General features: G+C 50.6%; 1 protein-coding gene across 8 annotated transcripts in view; it reads right to left on the bottom strand.

Moving 5' to 3' along the window:
* Nucleotides 1-20,373, bottom strand: part of Phc2 (polyhomeotic homolog 2) — a 108,924-nt gene that overhangs the window by 15,226 nt on the left and 73,325 nt on the right. For 7 of the 8 annotated variants that reach the window (XM_028855851.2, XM_028855848.2, XM_028855849.2 and 4 more), the window contains exons 8-9: nucleotides 15,486-15,889; nucleotides 15,066-15,231 (exon numbers count right to left, since the gene is read on the bottom strand). In XM_028855851.2, coding sequence (XP_028711684.1) covers nucleotides 15,066-15,231; nucleotides 15,486-15,889 — 570 coding nt within the window. Of the gene's footprint in view, nucleotides 1-10,680; nucleotides 10,972-15,065; nucleotides 15,232-15,485; nucleotides 15,890-20,373 lie in introns of those variants that run through there. The other variant, XM_028855853.2, reaches the window with a different exon arrangement.

Below are 20,373 nucleotides of genomic sequence, written 5' to 3'. Positions count from 1 at the left end.
CGGCTCCAGTCTCTACCAACGCTCCCACAGCCTCTACAGTACCCCCGCCCAGTGACTTCTAGCATGGTTGTCTGAATGCTTCTAGAAACAGAGGAACTAATTCTGAGGTACCTACTGCTACCTTGGGGAGTATAATCACAAAGTTCTTCCTTAGAATGAGCCCCAAGTCTGTCTTCCTGCTAATTTTGCCATTAATCCTGGCTATGTTCCTTAAGATTGGAGGCTGAGTCTAATCGGATATGTACACTAAGCAAACACAGGCTTAGCAAGGCTAGGGACTGACTCCATTAGCGAGTGGGCCACGCCAATCCTGGGCCTCTAAGCCTGTTCTAAGGGACCTACCTTAATGTAACTATCACATGTGCATCTCAGAGAGAGAGTTTTGGTTCCTCTCTGTCTCTCCATCTAGGGACAAGGGTCTCACCAGTTGCCATGGCCAGCCTCACACTTGAGACCCTCCTGTCTTGGCCCTACGTGGCTCTTCCAGCCTCCTAGTGCCGGGCTCACAGCTGTGCACCACCACACTTGGCTCCTGTTTGCTTCTGAACAGCCCTCGTCCTGTCTGAGCGCAGGCTGAAGAAGCATCGGTCACTGACACTCATCTCCACACTGCTCCTGACACCATCCCCTTCTGTGGGCTCTTTCTAGCCCTGCTCAACTGCAATGTCCCTGGCTCCAACCCCTTCCTTCCTGTTGTTGGCCTGTGCTGTGGATGGACGCTGTCGGGTAGAGGTGGCAGTCTTCAGGCTTTCAGCAGAGGTTACAAATCAGTGCTCACCGATGGGAAGCAAGGACTCTGATATCGTCAGCCCTTTTCTCTTTTCTTTTTTTTAAGATCGTATGATGAGAAGACAGACAAATCATCTCCTTCACACTGACACCAGCAGTTCTAGTCTAGTCTCCATCGTCACCCTGGGACAGATGACAGGAGGAGACAGAATCCCCGGGCGGAGGACGGCGCTCACAGCTGTCTGGCTGCCTCTGCCACCGTCACCAAGCCCTAGAGTTCATCGCCTGCTTTAGAAAAGAGTTCGGGCTATTTCTGGAAGGACCAACCGGTCTCACCCCCTGCCACGCTCAGCACACGGAGATTAATTTAATCTGCTTTCCACTCTCCCAGACTGCTTTGCGGCCTGTTTGGGGGAAAGCCGCTTTGACAGTGAAACTTGCAGGAACCCGCCCTGCTGGCCTGAGGCAAAGAAAAGAGACAAAGAAACCCTGTCTTTGGAATTCAGTTCCTCAGTGCTCCCCAGCTGGCGGCGGGGTTCCCACAGGTCTCAGATGCCCTCCTACAGTGAGCACCTCAACAGAATGGTGGGTGCCCATCGGTGTCATCTAGCTCCAGGGGCTGGAGGAGGAAAGGGACCAAGCTGTGCTGGGAAGAGGCCGGCTGGAACTCCTCTAAGTGGACCACAGATGGACCACTAGAATCTAGTGCCCGAGTCTTACTAAGCATATGATCAGTCACCAGGCTGCTTCTCACTGCTGATCTCATTCACTGGCTCCCACAGAAGGGAAGGCCCGCCCAGTGGGACCGTTTATGCTACTGTTTTGTAATCACCCTCTTTGGGACTGGTCACTTGTGCTAACCGAGGCAGGGCTGTGACCCAGTCACCTCTCTGCCCATAGGGGCTAACCCACCATCCAAAATATGACACACGCTTAAGGCCTATAAAACTGTAACGAATTATAACCATAAAATAATAAAAACAAATGATAAACTCAAGTCTTTGTCATCACCATAAACAATATAGGTCTCCTTGGAACTACAAAGAGATTTGCCACAGGTGAGATTCAAAACTTCCTGGGGCTGTGACAAGGAGCAGCGCAGCTGGGTCTACTGTGGAAGTGGCATTTCCGTGGACCTGCCCTTAAATGACAGCTGCCATTCTTAGCCCAATTTCACTGTCACTGTGGAGGATTTCCTCAGCGGAGAAGAGTTAGTGCACCAAGCTGGATCCAGAAACTTGGCAAGGCAGGATGACCTCTAGAGGCAGAGAAAGGCAGGGAGGCTCCTAGAAAGACACTTTCCAGTCAGCTGGAGACCAGGCTCACCCTGTCTTGATAAGCCTGGCCAGTTCAGAACCAAGTTCTTCCTACGTAGAGATGACAAATAAACCATCTGTTATTCGGGAACGTGGGAGGTTTGTGATTGTGCGTGCGTGCATGTGCATGCGTGCATGTGTGTAAACCAGAGGTTGACACTGGGTGCTCTGGCTGGCTACAGTATGAGAATAAGCTAATGAAATGAACAGAGAGCTTAAGGAAACAGCAACTGGTAACATGGCTCAGCCAGTATCAACACGAGATCACCTGTAACAGCACCGGCTCAGGCTCAGCACTGCACTCAAGCTCTGGGCTTCAGCTCAGCCTGTTTGAGAGTGGATTGGAGCTCCTGCCAAGGCCTCTGAACCTGCATCCAGGAGACAGCGGGAGGCCACACCTGGTCCCAGCAGCAGGTCACCTTACAGAGAGGAAAGGCAGAATGGCTAGGCCTGTGGAGAGGTATGGGGCCGCCCTTCCTAATCTCTTTAGTTATATCTGGACCCCCAAAGAAATTAGTGGTACTGAGAAAGTGAGGGAGATGTCCCTTTCCAGGAAAGAGCCTAAGAAGGGCATGGTGGAGGGGGTGGGCTGGAGCTCTGTCCAGGCACTCTTCACAAAGAGATTCATGGGGAGAATGTTCTTTAGGATGCAAGTGTGGCCACATCCATTTAGACTTGGCTGTGAGCCAGTCGCTAGGCTCAGGTAAGCAGACCCTTTCGACACTGCTTAGGGACCAGGTATGGTGGGTGGGAGGGGACCAGATCCAGCTGAAGGGACCTTGAGCCTAAGGCATGAGGCAACTTGTCTTCAGGATTGAGGGACTTGGTCTACTTGATGGCTAATCTTGTCAACATGAGAGAATTTAGAGTCACCTATGAGGCATGTCTCCTAGGTGGTCTCATCTGTGAACATGTTTCCAGAGAGGTTTGATGGCGGTGGGAAGACACACCCTGAATGTGGGTTGGCACCATTCCATGAGCTAGGGGCCCAAACTAAATTAAAAAGGAGAAAGTGAGTTTAACACTGAATTCTGCTCTCTGCTTCCTGACTATGGACACAATGTGACCAGAGGCTTCAAGCTTCTACCACTGTGCCTCTCCACCACGGTGGACCGCATCCTTCTTCCCTTAGTCTGCTTCTGTCATGTACTCTGCCACAGCACCAAGATGAGTAGCAAATACATCCCAGGTCATGAAAGAAACTTGGGCAGAACACAGTGGTTTCAGTTTCCCTGGAGTGGGCTGTCTCAGTGGAACAGACAGGGTGGGGAGGGCTGTGCCCTGACTGGCTGGGAACAACAGCATGAGGGCAGTTGAGGGAGGTGGCAGGAAATGTGTCCTCCATTCCAGGACATGGAAGCAGAGGCAGCATGTGTGGTCTGGGACATGAGGTTTGGGAACTGGCAATCATCTAGGTGAGTGATTCCCAGATGGGAGTCTTGAACTAATAAGAAAAGGAACGTGGTTACAGGATCCAGGAGCTACAGTCAATATTCCAAGATGCCAGAAGGGAAGTAGTGCATGCTCTTTGAATAGGCCTAGCACACCATTATTCAATACCACGTTTCCCACACTTACAATTCAGGATGAGCCATTTCTCCCACAAATTTTTACACTAAATTTAGACAATGACCACACATGCATCTCCCATGCAGACTGCACACATTACAGGTGTGCTTTCTAGAATTCAAGTAAGAGTGAATGCTATTTGGAAGATGGTATCTTCTAGAACATATACCAAAGGAGCTCTTAGTGGGGAGTAAATTGCAGGCTCCTTCCCACACAGGGCCCTGAGTCCTGGACGAACCACTACCTGTAAGCTTTTCAGTTCTCTAAGGGCAGAGCTGTGAGACAGAGACCTGTTGCCTGGAGGCCACAAGCTATGGCTCTGGCACTAGCCTGCCCCTCAGAGCACCTTCCTCAGCCGGGCCAGCTGCAGCTGTTCTCAGGCACCTGGGAAGGAACAGCGGTGACAGAGGACGACTTGGCCACTCAGCCTGCACAGCAGGGAGCTTTATAGGCACACAGGCAAGACTCTGGAGCCACATCCAGGTTCTCTTGGAGGAGGGAGCTGGCCAGCAGAATGGGAAAGTAGCTGAGTCAGGTGACCTCAAGCCAGCCTGAGTGCCACTTCAGGATGACCTCATTGAGGTGAGGTTAGCAGGCCAGGAGGGCAGATGAGCATCTCAGTATTCCGGGTAAGAGCTGAGTCTCTCTGTCTACAGCCTTAGCTGGAGGGCCAAACCCTCCCTCCTGGCAGCCGCTGTTCAACAGCCGACTTTCAGGCCATCATCTCTCAGGACAGGCAGAGAGGGACTGTCTGATTCACCCCAAATCACAGGCTAGAGTGCGCAGGGTGGACCTGTACACAGCTGGCTGTCTTCTAAGCTGTCACCCAGAGTTTGGAGGGAAGCAATCAGTGCAGGCAACAGCTACCTCCCTATGCAGCCAAGGACAAGGAAGCGGTGGGGATTGCTACCCAGAGCCCTGAACTGCTTCCTAGGCCGCAGGCTGAGTGCCAGAATGGACTGAGGTCAGATGTAAGAGGCTGCTGCGGTGGTCCATCAGCTTCTGTGGGACCGCAAAGTGACTTCCAGCAGGCCAGAACACCAGGGATGCTAGTTAGTCCTGGCTGCAGGGGTCAAGGCATAGTCTTGTCTGTTCTGCTTAACACTGACGATGGAGGTCTGTCACAGGATGGTGAACAATGCCCAGTTCGAGGACTCCCAGCTTGTCTCCATCACAGTGCTCCGGCAGATACTAAGACACCAAGGGAAAAGCTCTATAGAGATATCCCAAGTCCCAGGAGGAAGAGATCAAGGGTGGTTGGGCAGAACAAATGTCAGTTCTGGGTCAAGCCTGAGCTCATTCAGCCTTAGCCTGTGATAACCTCAGGCACAAGGTGTTCACTGAGTCTCAGTTTCTCTGTCTTTAAATTACAGTAAGTTTAAGTTTGTGGGAAATGCTGGTTTTGAGTAAATGGAGAAGCAGAAAGATACTGGGCTTAAATCCTAGCCTGTGGTACCAGAGGCTACACCAGGCCTCGGCCTCCTCAACTGTGGTAACATCACGAAGCACAACTCTCAGAAGTGGCCTGGCCTCACTCTCACTAAGCCTGACCTCATCCAGTCCCAGAGGCCAGACTGAGACCTTGTTCCTGCCCCCCATGCTGTGTCTACGGAGGGTGTGCCCTGTCCTTGTCTTTGCACACCTGAGGTCAGTCTTCAGAAGAGTCGTTAGTTCCCTCTGCTTTGATGTGACTGCAACACAGCAGACATGCCTGCTCCTCAGGGCAAGCCAAGTGATTCACGTCACCACGACCATAACCCAAAGCCCAGGAGCCGAACACCGGATCCCCCTCTATGGCATCTTTCCTAGAGAGGCTGAGGATCATCAGCAGACAGCACAGAACCCCGGAAACCAAGGGAAGGTTTTCTGAGTCATCAAAGGAAGAACCCCTACCTAGGGATATAAACGTGAAACTTAACAAGGCCAGGAAGTGGTTTCGCCTGTGAGGTGAAATCAGTTTAAAATGCTAAAAATAAACTCATGGAAGATAGATTTCTAAAATTCCACTTACAAAAGAAATCTTGAAATATTAGTAAATGTTCTAATTATCTTCAGGCTGGTAATAAGGAAAGACAATCATGCCCCCTAATACGCCAACTTTGTTATTTTTGGCTACTAACTGTAGGACCATCGGAGGTGACATAAGTGGAGCCAAGGTGGGAAGCGGAGGCAGCAGCCTCAGCTGGCCTGCCCATGTAGTGGTCCAGATGTTAGCCCTTCTACATCAACACTGATGGTGTCCTCCCTCGGGAAGCACTCCTCTCTCTAGTGTTTAGCTAATCAGATGACAGAGCGGTGTGCATACGGACACGCGAGTCAGGTCTCTCTTTCTGTCCATGTGGATGCTGGGACGGGACTCTGGTGGTCAGGCTCGGCAGAGCCTCTCACGTTTTTAAATTTGTATCTGTTTAGTTATTTATTTCTGCTGCTGCCTAAGCTTCCACTCGTCTTACTTGCCAATCATCTTACTTGCTACCAATCATTAACAGCTAAGTACTGACAACTGCACGTCTGAAAAAATGGGGCAAATCCACTTTTAAAAAATTCCTTTGCTTCACATTATTTCAGACCGCCACTTGCTTTGGTTGTTCCAAATGTTAATACAGCTGTATAGCTCTGGGCCACACACAGATGGTTAAGATATCCTCAAGACATCAGTGATAATATGCAGGGTGTGAGGCACGAGAGCTGTGCAGCCAGTGCTCTGAACATGATTCTCAGCGGTCATGAATCTTGGTTTTCTTGCTGAGGGTTCCAACATGGCAGCAGGCCTGGTTCCCCAACCTACTGAGGAGGATTTCGTTATAATATGGCACTGAAGCCATCTTTTCCTAACATTTGACCATAGGTATGGTTTAAAGAATGTTGAAATAGGAAACCCGGCCTCCCTGATACCTGGATTCATCTCAAACACTGGCAAACTGCATTTAGCATCAACTACTTCTTTAGCAGATGTAGAAACAATGTCGTCTTTGGGCTCATTTGAACTCAAATACTTGGCAATTGAAAGACAGCCCTTTCACTAACTACCATAATCTGGGAGGGTGGGTTACACAGTTTATGAAGGGGCCTATGTAGTGTTATAATGAATCCTGGAGCGAGAATTATTTAAATTACGTTGTTTCTGGCTACACTCCTATTTCCTAAAACTAATAATTCTGAGGAGACGGCTCAGTCTGAGAAGTTCTTGCTCAATGATTCAGATTCCCAGCACCCATGTAAACGGCCAGGCATGGCAGTACATGCCCATATCCCCAGTGCTAAGGGGTAGAGACAGGAGGAGAATCTTTAGGGCTTCCTTGCCAACTAATCCAGCCTATCAGTGACCTTCAGGTTCAGTGAGAGAATCTGTGTCAAAAAATAAGGAGGAGCACGATAAAGGACGATAAACACACACATACACACGAACATGTATACACACATACCTCCCCTAATAATTTCATATTACGTGATTCTTAGCCAACTGTAAGAACAGCACACTGGAGGAGCTGGAGAGATGGGTCACTGGTTAAGAGCACTTGTTCCTGCAGAGGACCCAGGTTTGGCTCTCAGAACCCACATGGCAACTCACAACGGTCTAACTCTAGTTCCAGGGGATCTGATGTCCTTTTAGGGGCCCCTATGAGCACCAGGCATGTATGTGGTTATATATACACACAGGCACAACACTCATACAGAGAAAATTAAAATCTAAAAATTTCTAAAAAGTAGCTCATTTCTTGATCATGTCAGTTATATTCCATTTTATTACTAATATGAGAGGAAAGTCTAAAATTAAAAATATTGTCTTAGGCAAAAGGCTATTTGCCTACCAATTCCTCAAGTATCTATGATATGAAGTAGAATTAAAGATAGTTTGCCTCTGAATATCTTTACAAATACCAAACCAGTATTCTGATGTAGCTAGGAACTCAAAATGAAAAATTTAAATGTCAATTCTTAAAATGAAACCTACATCTATTTAATGCGTAGATTAAATTTATCCGAAGTGCCACCTTTGTTTTAACAGAAAGCATGTGACCAGCCTTTTCAAATGGTGACTCACACTGTCGTTTGTACCATTCCACACCAACAGTTACAGCATAAATCTGTGTGCTTCCAGGCTTCTACCTTGAGGGGAGGCCAGCTCTGAGCACTCAATCATGGTGAGAGGTTTCTGTTGTTAATACAAAGGCATGACCAGAGTACTCAGAGCACCTCGCTATCCCACAGGAGGGAAGGCTCACACTGGTCCTCGCTCAAGACAGTCTCCTAAGGAGTACCAAAGAACATCGCTTTTTTGAGATTTTTCCCAACTACTGAGGACTATCACCTCCGTCATCCCATTGCCAAGAGGCATAAGACAAAGGAAGAGACCGCCATTTAAGATGACTCCCTACTCTCATTCATGAAAGAATTCTCTTTCTATGTGGGACCAAATGCCGGGAGATTAAATACTGGACAGCTGGAAGAACTTCAGTACAAACTGGACTCACTCAAGAAGAGAAAAGCATGTGCTGCTTTCATATTCACGTGGAACAGGTCCAGAATCCTCACCCTGTTCCCTGGTTTGTAACTTCATTTTGGCTGGAAGGACTGACAGGAGACAGGTGAGCTCTGCTGGGCAAGGAAGCAGACCTAGAAGGCACATGCAGCCAGGCCACCTCTTTATACACATTCACAACAGGAAAAGACAGAAAAGTGATTCCCCTGTGACACAGGTAAAAACTCCCAATTCTTAGTAATTGTTTTCTCTGTGCTTCCCTAAAATAGACAACCTCAGGGAGGCAGATGAACAAGAGCGAGCATGTAAGGCTAGAGACAAGAACACTTCAAAATTTAAGCTCATCTCTCCCCTCTATCCCTCTCTAAATTTATTCCCTCTGCCTCCAAAAAATCAGAACTAAAAGATCCAAAGCTTGCGAGACAGGAAATGAGTAAGGCAGGAAAGAGGATGTGGTCTGAAAAAGAGTGGATTCTGGGGCCGAGCCAGAGCAAACAGGCAGTACAGGTCAGAGCTGGGGGAAGGGGTCTCCTGGCAGAAAAGGCCATGTCAGCTTAGATTCAGTCAATGGCACACTTAGAAGAAAACACCTTCCCAAGAGGTTGTCTCCTCCCCCGGGGGGTGCAGAGCACCCAGAGAACTGTCTGGAGACCTGCAGCCAGAAAACTGTTTCTGCCACAGAAGAAGAGGCTGGCATTTTCCTCTTCACTGCTAGGAAAGGAAACGGCATGTACAAAGCCCACTTGGCAGAGGTAAATTAAAAACTAAATCAGGGCATAGGGGAAAGTGGAAAGGGCCTACGGCCATGGGTTCCTGTACCAATGCCATAAACTAATGCCCAGGAAAGCGCCAAGGGCTAGAAGCAGCTACAGGATAAAATACCAACATTAAATGCCCACGGCCACTTGAGGGGAGGAGGGGGGCAGGCGAGAGGTGCTCCTAAGCCCCTCAAGAACCACAGCACAGTGGACTGAGAAACTACCCACTTTGTCAAGCTAAGGCTTCAGGGGAAAAAAGACATCTGTTCTCTGTGGTATATAAAGGCAAGCCTGGAAACGTCTTGGGTGAGCAGGGAAGTAGAATTCACACTGCAGAGCCAGGAAAGAGCAGGTGCCAAAAGAGCACCACTCCCATCTGCTGGACCCTGGGTGAAACAAGCCTCCCTGGGACGACGCCAAGCCATCCCTCCTCACCGAGGCTGGCACTTAGGAGCAGAAATGAACAGGGGACAAAAGTGTGAAGATTCCAAAACAACCTGGATGCCGGGGGCTATCTGGATGTGGGGCCCAACACAGTCTTTTACATAAAGCAGGGGCCTGGTAAATGTACTAAATTGAACTGAACAAGACCAGAGCTGCTCAGCTGTGGGGCTGTCAGAAGATTTAAGACAAAATCTCTTGCCCTGATGACTAGGATGCTAATAAACTACTTTCTATTTTCCAGGCAAAATGGTGGGACTCCCTACACTCCTGGTGACCCAAATCGAAACACTAGCCAACAGGTAGTGCCACAGGTCCGCAGCTCTCTGTGGGAATAAAAGCTGGGGAAAATGGGGAGTGTGTGTGAGTGAGTGTGTGTGTGTGTGTGTGTGTGCAGAAATACAAGAACAAGGAACAATTCCCTTGCTTCATTAGCTCGTAATGTTCACACTGACCTAGAAATCCTAGCAGTTCTAACATTTGGGTTGACTCAGGAGGGGTTAGAAAAATCCCAGGTGAATGATAATTGGATTATCCAGTAATGCCCCAGGGCCAAATGGCTGGAAAAGGCCAGGACAGTGGGGTCTGGTACAGTGAAAGTGACATTACTTTCCAAATTTCCGAAACTGAGAGCTCAGGCTGGCAATGGGATGGGATAGTTTAAATTGGGGCCATCCCAGGAAAACTGCGGACACAGGGAAGATATGGGTCGGTGCTTCACAAGAGATCCTCAGGGTCAACTATGCTAATGGAGGGATTAAGGATCAAGGATGGGAAAAGTCGGAGGGGGAAAGCTGTCATTGATTTGTAAAGCAGGAATAAGAAGAGCTCAGCAGACGGCGCCGAAGGTAGGCTGACAAGGTCTGGCGTGGGAAGGAAAGTTGATGGGAACTGTTAGTATTAAGCTAGAAACCTTCGGCTGCTAAGGGGCAGGAGGGTCTCACTGGCACAAACTGGCACCTGACAAGGAGTCGGGGCTTAGGCGTTCTGGCGGCAACTTCACCGGTTCGCATCCTGGCCGTGCACATTACCTCCCTCTCTCTGGACGTCAATTTAAACAGACGCTCACAGATTCCGGATTTAACGTAAGGAGCGCGCAGATGCAGCATACCTTCGTTTGGCATGGGAAGGCGAGAAAACGCTCTTCTAAAAATGGAAGAGGACAGCTACAAAACAACTTGTCCTTTCCCATCAATACAAGTCCCCACGGAACCCGGGGAACGGGAGGCCCAGAGCGGGAGCAGAGGCCGGCGGGACCGGGCGCGGAGGCGGCTCGGGCCCTCCCCGGAGGCCGAGCGAGGCGGCGCGGCCCACAGGCCTCCGCGAGGCCCAGGGCGGCGCCCGTTCCTGGCACGGCACGATCCCTCCCCGCGGCAGCACTGACCTGTCCGGGGCCCGGCCGGGCCTGACCGGGCGGGGCCTACGCAGCCTCTCGGCCCGGCGCCGCCTGGAGCGGGGCCCGGGCGGGCCGCGTCCTCTGCGCCGGGAGCCTCCGAGCCGGGGCCCGGGGCTGCCGCGGCGCATCCGACCGCAGGGCCCGGCGGCCTGGACAAAGGGCGCGGGGCGCGGGGCCGGCCGGGCGGGCGGGCGAGTGGCGACCGGGTTGCGGCGAGCGCTCGAGGGCTGCGACGCCGCGGAGACAATGCGGCGCGTCCGGGCCGGCTCCCGGGCCGCCTCCGCCGGGCGGGGCGGGGGCGGGGCGAGGCGGCGCGGGGCGGGGCGGCGGCCGACGCGGCCCGCGCGCTTCCTTTGTGCGCCCGAGCCCCGCCCCGCGTCCTCCGGAAGGCTCGGAGGCGTCCGGCGCGGGGCCCCTGGGGACCAGTGGCCTGTGATCCCCGCCCCGGTGGCTCACTGTGGGGTCTCGGAAGCGAGTCTTAATGATTGAGGGTTAGTGCGTGTCAGGGCGAAGTGCACGCACCCTCTCCCTTATTGTCCACAATAACCCTCCAAGTGATCATTATCCTCCCCACTGGGAGCGAGGATCAGAGGTGAAGTAATGACCAAAGGGACCCAGTCCTACCTCCATAAAAGGCGTAATCCCTACCGCCAGGTTTAATGTGAGGGTTAACTGATTTACAAATTGCCTGCAGTGCCTGGTGCACAGTGGGAGCCCAATAAATGTTAGTTTTCTTTCCCAAACACATTGTTTTCACTTGAACTGTCCTGCCGGGGCACCTTCATGCAGCACGCAGGCTCGGAGCGCCGGCGGTACACGGACACGAGAGTGGCACCATCCCGTAGAGTAACTGCTGGATGGACGCAATGACTCCCACTCCTGACTTCTCTCTAGTCTCGGTATTCCCAGCCATTGCTTTTCTTCATTCATACCTCCTCCACCACACCGTCCTACCTCCTCCACCACACCATCTTTTCCCCTGCTCCAGCTTCACTTCGTCCATGTCTTCTCTCCTGCATGCCTCTCTCCCTTTCTTGCTCCCCATTCCTCCTCTTTCTCCTCACTTTCCAAACTTTCAAACCTTGCCCTAGAATTCACAATTCCCCCTCTCCCTCACACATTTGGTTTTTAAAAGGAAGATGACAAGGGACTGAACACTCAATTTCTGTCCGGCACTTGGCCACGCTTCTGTCCTCCGCCTTAACTTCCACTGTCCTGCCAGAAAGGCCCTGTCCTTGACATTACAAGCCAAGTCCTACCCATCCTTCAAGGTCAAAAGACCAGCAGTTGGCCAACTTCTGAAAGGGGCCACAGAGGAAATACCTCAGCCCGTGTGGACCATATGGCCTGTGCCCCAGCTGTTCCAACCTACTGTTGCTGAATCTGAGAGCTGCTGAAGTGAATATGTGAGTGTGGTAGCTGTGTTCCCACAGAGCTGCACTGAGAACACTGACATCTGAATTCATGTATTTTCTCACGTCGTGAAATAGTATTATTTTGTTAATTAACTTGCGGGGTTGTACAACACTGGCAATGTAATAGATGTAGCCCGAGGGCTATAGTTTGCCAACCCCTGCTTTATACCAATGCCACTTCCGCTCTGAAATCTAGCCTGATAATCTCCACTTGGCAGTACCATTTCCCTCTGTAACTTGGAAAGCATTTACCTAAGAGCCTTTTGTGGCACTTATCAAATTGGGCTTTCATTGTGATTTCCTGTGTGCTCATCTTTCCCAGCAGACACTAGGCTCCTTGATGGTAGGGAGCAGTCCTTATTTCTCTGGGCCTTACCATACAACCTATAGGGCTTTGTCCCCGAGTAGACATTCAGACATTCACAGTACATACAGCTGTCTAAGGCAAGTGGCCAGCAATTGCCTCCATTACACAAAGATGATTTCTCTTGGAAGATGGGAACCTCAAGAACAGGACGCTTGTGTTATGATTATGCTCTTGCTTGGATTTCAGAAAAAATTTGAGAGCCTTATGGACCAAATAGGAAAAGGAAGGCAAATGCTGGCTGATTTAGGGGTTGCTGGATAACTGTACTTGGAAAAGAGTGTTGGTAACCAGCATTCTGGAAACACTGCATGGCTCCTCAGAGAGATCCTATGAGACGCTTCCATCAGCAAGTTGGTAAAAGAACACATATTCTGGAAAGACCTAGGCTGCTTCTTCCTGAGTTTTCTTGACTCTTCTAGAATAGAGAGCAGGGCAGTGCTTATTCCTGGAACTCACCTGGAGCCAAGCTGTGCAGTGAAGGTAGCATAATGAATAACAGAATTCAGACGCAAGAGATCCCTGCTCTGCACTTTAGTTTCCTATCTTTAAAATGAGGATGGTGAAGTTCCGACCCCCAAGGGCAATTATCAGGATTCAGGGAGGAAAGCTATGTAAAGGTTGACAGAGAAAGCTCAAGGATAGCTTTATGAACGATTTGTTGGTCTCTGGCACTATGGGCTAATTTCACACAAGAACATCGAATAGACGTAAGTCATTGTACTTTGGTTCAAAATAGAAATAGTGCAAATTGGAGACCAAGGAGACCTATTAAGACAGCAGCTCCTGTCAAAGAAACCTCAAAAGCAAAAGCAAAACAACCCAGCTTCCGCTGTTCCCCTGCTGATGGAGGGATGAAGGTGTGGCCTCCTGTGTGGATGGCCTGACAAAGGTGAGGAGGGAGCTGCTGTGCCGTGGGCTAGAGCCAGGGTGCTGCCCTCTCACTGCCGCCCTGCAGCCTGCAGCTGCTCCTTCTTGGTTTTGTCCCCACTTCTAGAATGAAGAGGATGATGATGCTTATCTCTCAGGGTACCAAGAGTGAGTAAAGGACTCGTGTGTGTGTGTGTGTGTGTGTGTGTGTGTGTGTGTGTGTGTGTGTGTGTTTTGATTTTTTTGAGACAGGGTTTCTTTGTGTAACAGCCCTGGCTGTCCTGGATCTCACTCTGTAGACCAGGCTGGCCTTGAACTCACAGAGATCCGCCTGCCTCTTCCTCCTGAGTGCTGGGATTAAAGGCGTGCGCCACCACCTCCCAGCTGAGATGGTAGGTTTTGATATTTGGAATTAATGTGTTTAATTTAGGGAGTTACATTTTAAGAGAATCAATGAAATGGTAGGACATAGAGAAGCATGACGGGAAATATGGGAATGGGGGTCTTGACATGTTGCAAGGGGGGGGATCAGAGAACTCTCAGGTCTTTAGATCCACCCCCCCACCCCCACCCCCGCCACCGAGTCAGGACAAGTTCCTAGAAACACTGTGAGATGGACTCTCAAATTTGTAAGACAGGATCACAACCAATGATGGTAAGTTCCAGTAGGTTCTGGCTTAATTAGAAGAGGAAGTTTCTGATAATTAGAGTGGATTCTATAAGAGAACGGGGCCATTTCCTGCTTCCCACCTCCCTTTCTTCAGGGTTGGGGATAGAACCCAGGGTCTCACACACGCCAGGCAAGTGTTCTCCCACAGAGCCACACCCCAGACCCAGGACTGCTTTTCAGGAGTCTGTCATCCTTGCCAGCCCTGCAGAAAGGGAATGGATGACTTCCTCCTGTCTCTTGGTTTTCTAGTGTCCGTCACCGGTGTTCTGTGGCTTTCTTTCCCTTCACCCTACCCTCACTCCATATAAGACTCACTTCTTCTATCGTGCATATTTCTGTACCCCCAGACATTTCTCCTTCAAGTCTCCCCCAGTTTCCCTTGTGCTTCTGGCCCCTCCTCTCAGCACACTTAGCATTCCGGCTGGAGCTGCCTCCCTGGACTGTCAGCAGCCCTTGGCTCAGAACGGCTGAGATCTAGGCCAAGATCACTGTGCAGACTGGCAGAGAAGAAGGCCAGCAAATGGATCACCACAGAGGGCGGAGGTACCACTGTGGCTCTCCCACCAGGGCAGAGTGCTCCAGCAGAGTGTCCTGAAGCCTAGGTCTCAGAGAGACAGATGGAGACCCCAGAGATGAGCACAGTTCCGTCAGATGAGCTCTGCAAACTGAGCTATTCCAGGCCCACTTCCGGCTCTCCGAGGAGGCACGTCCCTTCTCTTGGAACTCTGCAGTCCTCTGGCTGTGATTAACCTCAAGAACTCCCTCTGACACCTCTGCTGTCAGCGTGGCCCCCATATATGCGACATTCAAAGCCAATGGCAAGAGCGCCACAGGCCGACTCTTCCTCTCCTGTGACCCTCCTGCTTTTCTATCTTCTGGGTTATGGTTCTTTGTCCCCAGCCCAGGCCCTCACTCCCGCTTCTGTTCCAGCTACCCAGCTGCTGTGCTGTTCCTTCTGTTCCTGGTAGTTTACCTCCCCTCCTAGATGCCATGGAGAAGGAACCAGGAAGTGGCAGGGCAGGCTGGCTCCCCCCCTTCCTCCGACACTTCATACCGTGAGCTGGGCACTGCTGGATGTTGGGAGTCTTGGGTCCAGGCAGGCCACCCGGCATGGCAGTGATGATGGCTTGCTGGTGTGGGGATGGGCCCGGCTGAGTCACAGGCGCACTCTTCTCCCCTGGCACCGCTTCCTCCCAGTCACCAGAAGCACACTGCTGGGGCTGTCGGGGGCAGGACAGACACGAGTCTAAGAATCGCCTCTGCATTCTTGGACACTACCCTGGTCCCTGTGGAGCTTGGACAATGGGCTAAAGATGTAAAGATTCAGCCACCCTAGGTCAGGGAGAGCCCTCTCTTCTTCCTGGGGATGTTCAGAGACAATCTCAACAGTCAGCCTACCCTGAAAGACCCCAGAGTCAGGACCACAGGACTGCCTGAGCTACTGTTCCCTGTGCCTTGATATCAGCCTACTTACCACTGGAGAAGCAGGCTGCAACTGTAAAATCACAGCGGAGGTGTGCTGGAACCTTCGCTGAGGGGCACGGGACACACCCTCAGGATGTCCATTCTGAGGCCCAGGGTCTGGTGTGGGAAGGTGGCATTGCTGACCGCCTCCGGGCTTGTGCAGATGGGCAGTAGGGCACTGCAGGGGCAGGGCAGGTGTCACGGGGCCCAGAGGCATGGCGTTGTCTTCTGGGCTGGACTGTAGGGCCAGGCTTGGGGAGACTGGGGCCAGCTGGGGTTGGGACTGGACTTGGGGTGCAGGCCGGAGTGGCTGTGGCTGCTGTGACTGTGGCTGCTGCTGGATCACAAACTGAGGCTGTGGGTGCTTCGATGACGACGGTGGGAGGAGCTGGTGAGGCTGCAGTTGAGCATAAGCTGCAGGGGGAAAGACCAGGTTAGACAGCGTGGCCAACCTCATCTACCATGTCCCTTTCACACACAAACACAGTTTCCCAGACCCAGGGGGCTCCTGTTTTCTTCCTATTATCTTTCACATGGACACTGGCCTGGCCAGAGCCTGGAAGCTTCTCTCTTCCTGCTTTTGATCTTCTTTTCCAGATGAGGAACCTTACTTACCTTGGCAATCACTATGGTGCCTAACAGTACATGTCATAACACATCAGTTTGTTGTCCTGACCTGTTCCCATACGCTGCCAGTTCTCCTTTCCATTGTAACCAGGCTGGCTCTTTGAGGCAAGCATCTGGTATGTGTTGGTGTAGGTGTGTGTTGGTGTGAGTATGTGCACATGTGGGTACATGTGCATGTGTGTATGCACGTGTGGTGAGGCAGAATTCATGCTGGGTGTCTTCCTTGATCACTCTCTACCTTGTTGTTTTTTGAGACAGGGTCTCTCACTGAAAATGGAGGTCATCAGTTTGGCTAGGCTGGTGGTCAGCGGGCTCCAGAGGTCTGCCTGTTTCCACTCCCTCAGGGCTGGAGTTATGGATCTAAACCCCAGCACTTGCTCCCCTTTTTAATGGATGCTGGGAATCCAGGATCAGCTCCTCATGTTCGCAGGGCACTTTATGGACTGAGCCGTCTACCCTACCCCAGGGGTCTTACTTTTTTTTTTTTTTTAGTAGCTTCTGTTGTGTTTTTAGCTTCTGCCTTATAGATAGTAATGACCCAGGAAATCCAGCTCAGAGTGCAAATCCTCTGCCTGGCAAGCATCCCGGCCAGCTCAGAATATGAGCACGTCAGTGGAGTCTGTCCTACTTAGATGCCACCTTCCACAGTGACTCCCACAGCTGGAGGGCTGAGTGAGTAGGTATGCCAGGCAGACATACAGGGCCACAGCTAACCCTGAGACTCTGAAACCATAAGGGTTTCAAAGTGAGTTAGGGGAGGTATGCTCTTTCTTCCACTTCGCCTCTTTACATGCAAGTGCCTAACTGTCATCACGGCCCCATATGGAATTCCAAGCAGGTTGCCAACGGGAATAAAGAAAGAACAGGAACAAGAGACACCAGGAGCAGAAGCAGAAGGGGCTCAGGGGCTGGACGCTGTGGCCAGAGACAGAGCGACAGGGCCGGCACAGCAGGTTCTTGTGGATGACAGCGAGCGATGAACCAAGAAACTGGGAGATCAGTGTGGATTTGAGGGGGATGCACTGGGCTTAAGGGGCTCCAGGGGCTGGAGGAACCTGCACAGACACTACCAGCAGGCATTTGGGGATTATAAACTGTCCGCGACTCCAGTCTAAGCCCCGCCTCCTAATCTCTCATTGGATAGCCCAGCATTTAACAACCAAAAAGGACTGTTCATCAGGCATGAAGGTAACTCTTGGTGAGAAGCCTGGACGGTGCTGAGGGGCCACCAGGCTCCAATGGCTAGAATGGCCTGTGGCTAACATGCTGGCCAGAGTTACTCCAGAGGCTGCCATCTGAGGGAGGGCTGGAGAGGGGCCAGGCCCGGGGAGCTGAGGGCATGATGGACGGTGATCTGCCACCTGTTGCTGTGACACCCAAGACAAGGGCTTCTCCCTTTCAGTGTGTTTCAGTGCAGCAGAGGCCGGGTCTGGGAAATCACAGGTCTTCCAGCTCTACATCTTGGTGGAAATCATTAAGAAAATGGTTTTAAAATTCAGGACTTATTGTGGCTGGGAAGATGGCTCAATGGGGGAATTGCTTGCCTTGCTGCACAATGTGAGAATCAAGAGTTTGGGTCCCTTGTGCCCACATAAACGCCAGGCCTAGGGTGGGTGTGGCAGCTCACCTGCAATCCCAGCACTTGGGAGGTGGACACAAGGGATTCCAGGAGCAAGCTGGCCAGAGGGTTAGTCAAACTGGCAAACTTGGGGTTCAAATGAGAGGTCTGTCAGTACATAAGGTGAAGAGTGACTGAGAAAGACACCTGATACCAACTTCTGGCTCATGCGAGCATGCGCGCGCGCGCGCACACACACACACACACACACACACACACACACACACACACACACACACACACACACATGAATATGCATATGAATAAAAAATTCAGAATTTATGAGGTTGTAAAAACAAGGATGAAGAGGAAAAAAAAGGTTATAACGCTAAAAGACATGAAGAGTGCAGTTTGGAGACACAGAGAACACAGTTAGTTCCCGGCCATGAGAGATGTGGGTTTGATTTTTCAATGTGCTCCCATCATGATTTGTTACCTCACCACAGGTTGAAGCAGTAAGTTCAACCATGGACTAGAACCTACAGAGATGTGAGCCAAAGAGAACCTTTTCTCTTGATGAGCTGGTGAATGCAGCGATGTGTTACAGAGCTAGCCCAGCAGGAGATTTGGAAAGGGAGCTGCTGGCCTCCTGGCCCCTATCCTGTGATCCTCCTCCGATACCCTTCCTCCAAACTGTGGCACTCAGATGAAGCTATAAGCTATAATTGTTACAGGATAAATGATGCCCTATCTGCCCATGCTGGGACGAAAGCTCAGAAGGGTAAGTGAGCTCACATGTCAAATAGGAAAAGTATTTTGGGGAAGTGTGCATCATTAATCTTTTGGGGTTAATAAGAAGCAAAGACCATGGTTTAACTGAAGCATTATCCTGGGTCAAAAATCCTTTTGTTCAGCATATTGCAGTGACTTTCTACTTAGTCTTCCTGATTCTGGTTTCTTCCTGCTGCAATCCATCTTATGGACAGAGTTCTAATGAATCTCTCCAGCACACAGATGCAACCCCTGACTCAAAAGCAGCAAGGGCTCCCCTTTGTCCAGTTGTCCAAAGCCTTGGCATTCAGTATCTCTTTGTAGCCTAAACCGATCTTTCATTTGTAATTATTTATCCGACCAAGCAACTTTTGCTGTTTTCCTGTGCAGCATTGGTACCGTTTGGTCTGGGCCACAGACTGAACCCTAGCATTCTCCTCCAAGCTGTACCACCACCAGGCTTCTTCCTAGCTCTAGACTGCCACCAAGGCCATCTATTCTGCACTGTACTCGCAGGAGCTGTCTGCTGAATGTCAGGGGGAGATCTGGCACCCAGATCCTTGGATTTGAGTGCCAGCTCTGCCACTCACGAGGTGTGTGCCACTGGTTAGCCCCAGATCTCTGCGCTGTCATCTTTAAAATGGGGCAAAACATGATGCCTATCATAGTAACTTTAGCAAATCACTAATCTCCTCAGTGGGCAGAATTTTTGTAACCTACTTTTTTCCTCTAAGAGAACTTGAATGTAGCAGCTGCTCAAGCAGTAATGCTCACTGAGTGAACGACTACAGAGCAGGACTCCATTTGTGGGGTCTGTTTCTCCCACAAAACTGGTGCCCTTCAGGCCCAACTGTGAGTGACTGGTGTAATCTTTCAGACTAGTGTGCTCTCCCGGGGAACCCCGTACCTGTACCATCCTTGCTCATCAGCTTCTTGGACTAACCGTCAGTAACCCTAAATGACCTACTTGTGCCATAAATGGCATGCATGCCGCTGTGTGCCTCTGCGGCCCCAGGGGCAATGCTTCCATTTGCTGGAATGTGCTCCTTCTGCTTCAGGGACCTCTGGTTTTAGGGGTTTGGATCAGGCTCGGCTCCCATTTTCTCCATTTGCCAGAATCCTTAGTTATGGGTGTTTTCTTAGACGCTCTTCCTGTTAGCTCCATTGTGAGGTAGCACAGTCTTGTTTAAATATGCATTTCGTCGTTTCTTCAACATTCATCACCTCCCTGACTTTAGCATCTTCAAGTGAGGATGCAGAGCGAAGATGTCAGCTGAATGACAGCATGTTTCCTTCTAAGAGTCAGCGGAGGAGCAACTTTCAATCACACGGGTCTTTGGTGAAATGAAGTCTTGGGGAATACTTTTATATACATATGCCCTATCTTTCCAGCCAGACTGAATGCTTTTTGAATTGAAGACATCCCTTACTATTAGCTGAAAAGACATACTTTCATTTAATTTAAAAGATGTGTTTCTTTTACCTTCTGCATAGTCCAACAGAATATTCTAGACCTTTATAGATACTCAGAGACTATCTGCTACCAACCATAGTAAGATCAGTTCATTCCTGCCCTCTTTAAAGGCCATTCCAATTCAATATGGGGGCACTGAAGGGAGGCTTTTACCACTGAAGCCATGGTACCAGAAGAAACCATGCCCTACTCCCTACAGCCAGGATGCAGCGCATTTGTGAAATATAAACATACAGAAATCTCCGAGCCTGTACAATTTCTTCCTAAGGACCTGCTGGGAAGTCCATTGCTTCTGAGAAACCCAACTGGTTGGTTCCATGAGACGGCAATCCCAGTTCTGGAGAGTCTCACCAGCCCTTTCTACTATGACATAGGGGTGTGCTGATACTGGAGGTGGGGAGGTGGACACACAAGACCAAACAGCAAGCCTAGCAAGGGCCTCTGATGATCACAGGTCCCAGGTCAAAG

This window comes from Peromyscus leucopus, chromosome 2 (assembly GCF_004664715.2).
Source record: "Peromyscus leucopus breed LL Stock chromosome 2, UCI_PerLeu_2.1, whole genome shotgun sequence".
NCBI classification, from domain to species: domain Eukaryota; kingdom Metazoa; phylum Chordata; class Mammalia; order Rodentia; family Cricetidae; genus Peromyscus; species Peromyscus leucopus.
The sequence above is the reverse complement of the archived record's forward strand: the minus strand, read 5'-3'. Positions and strand labels throughout refer to the sequence as shown.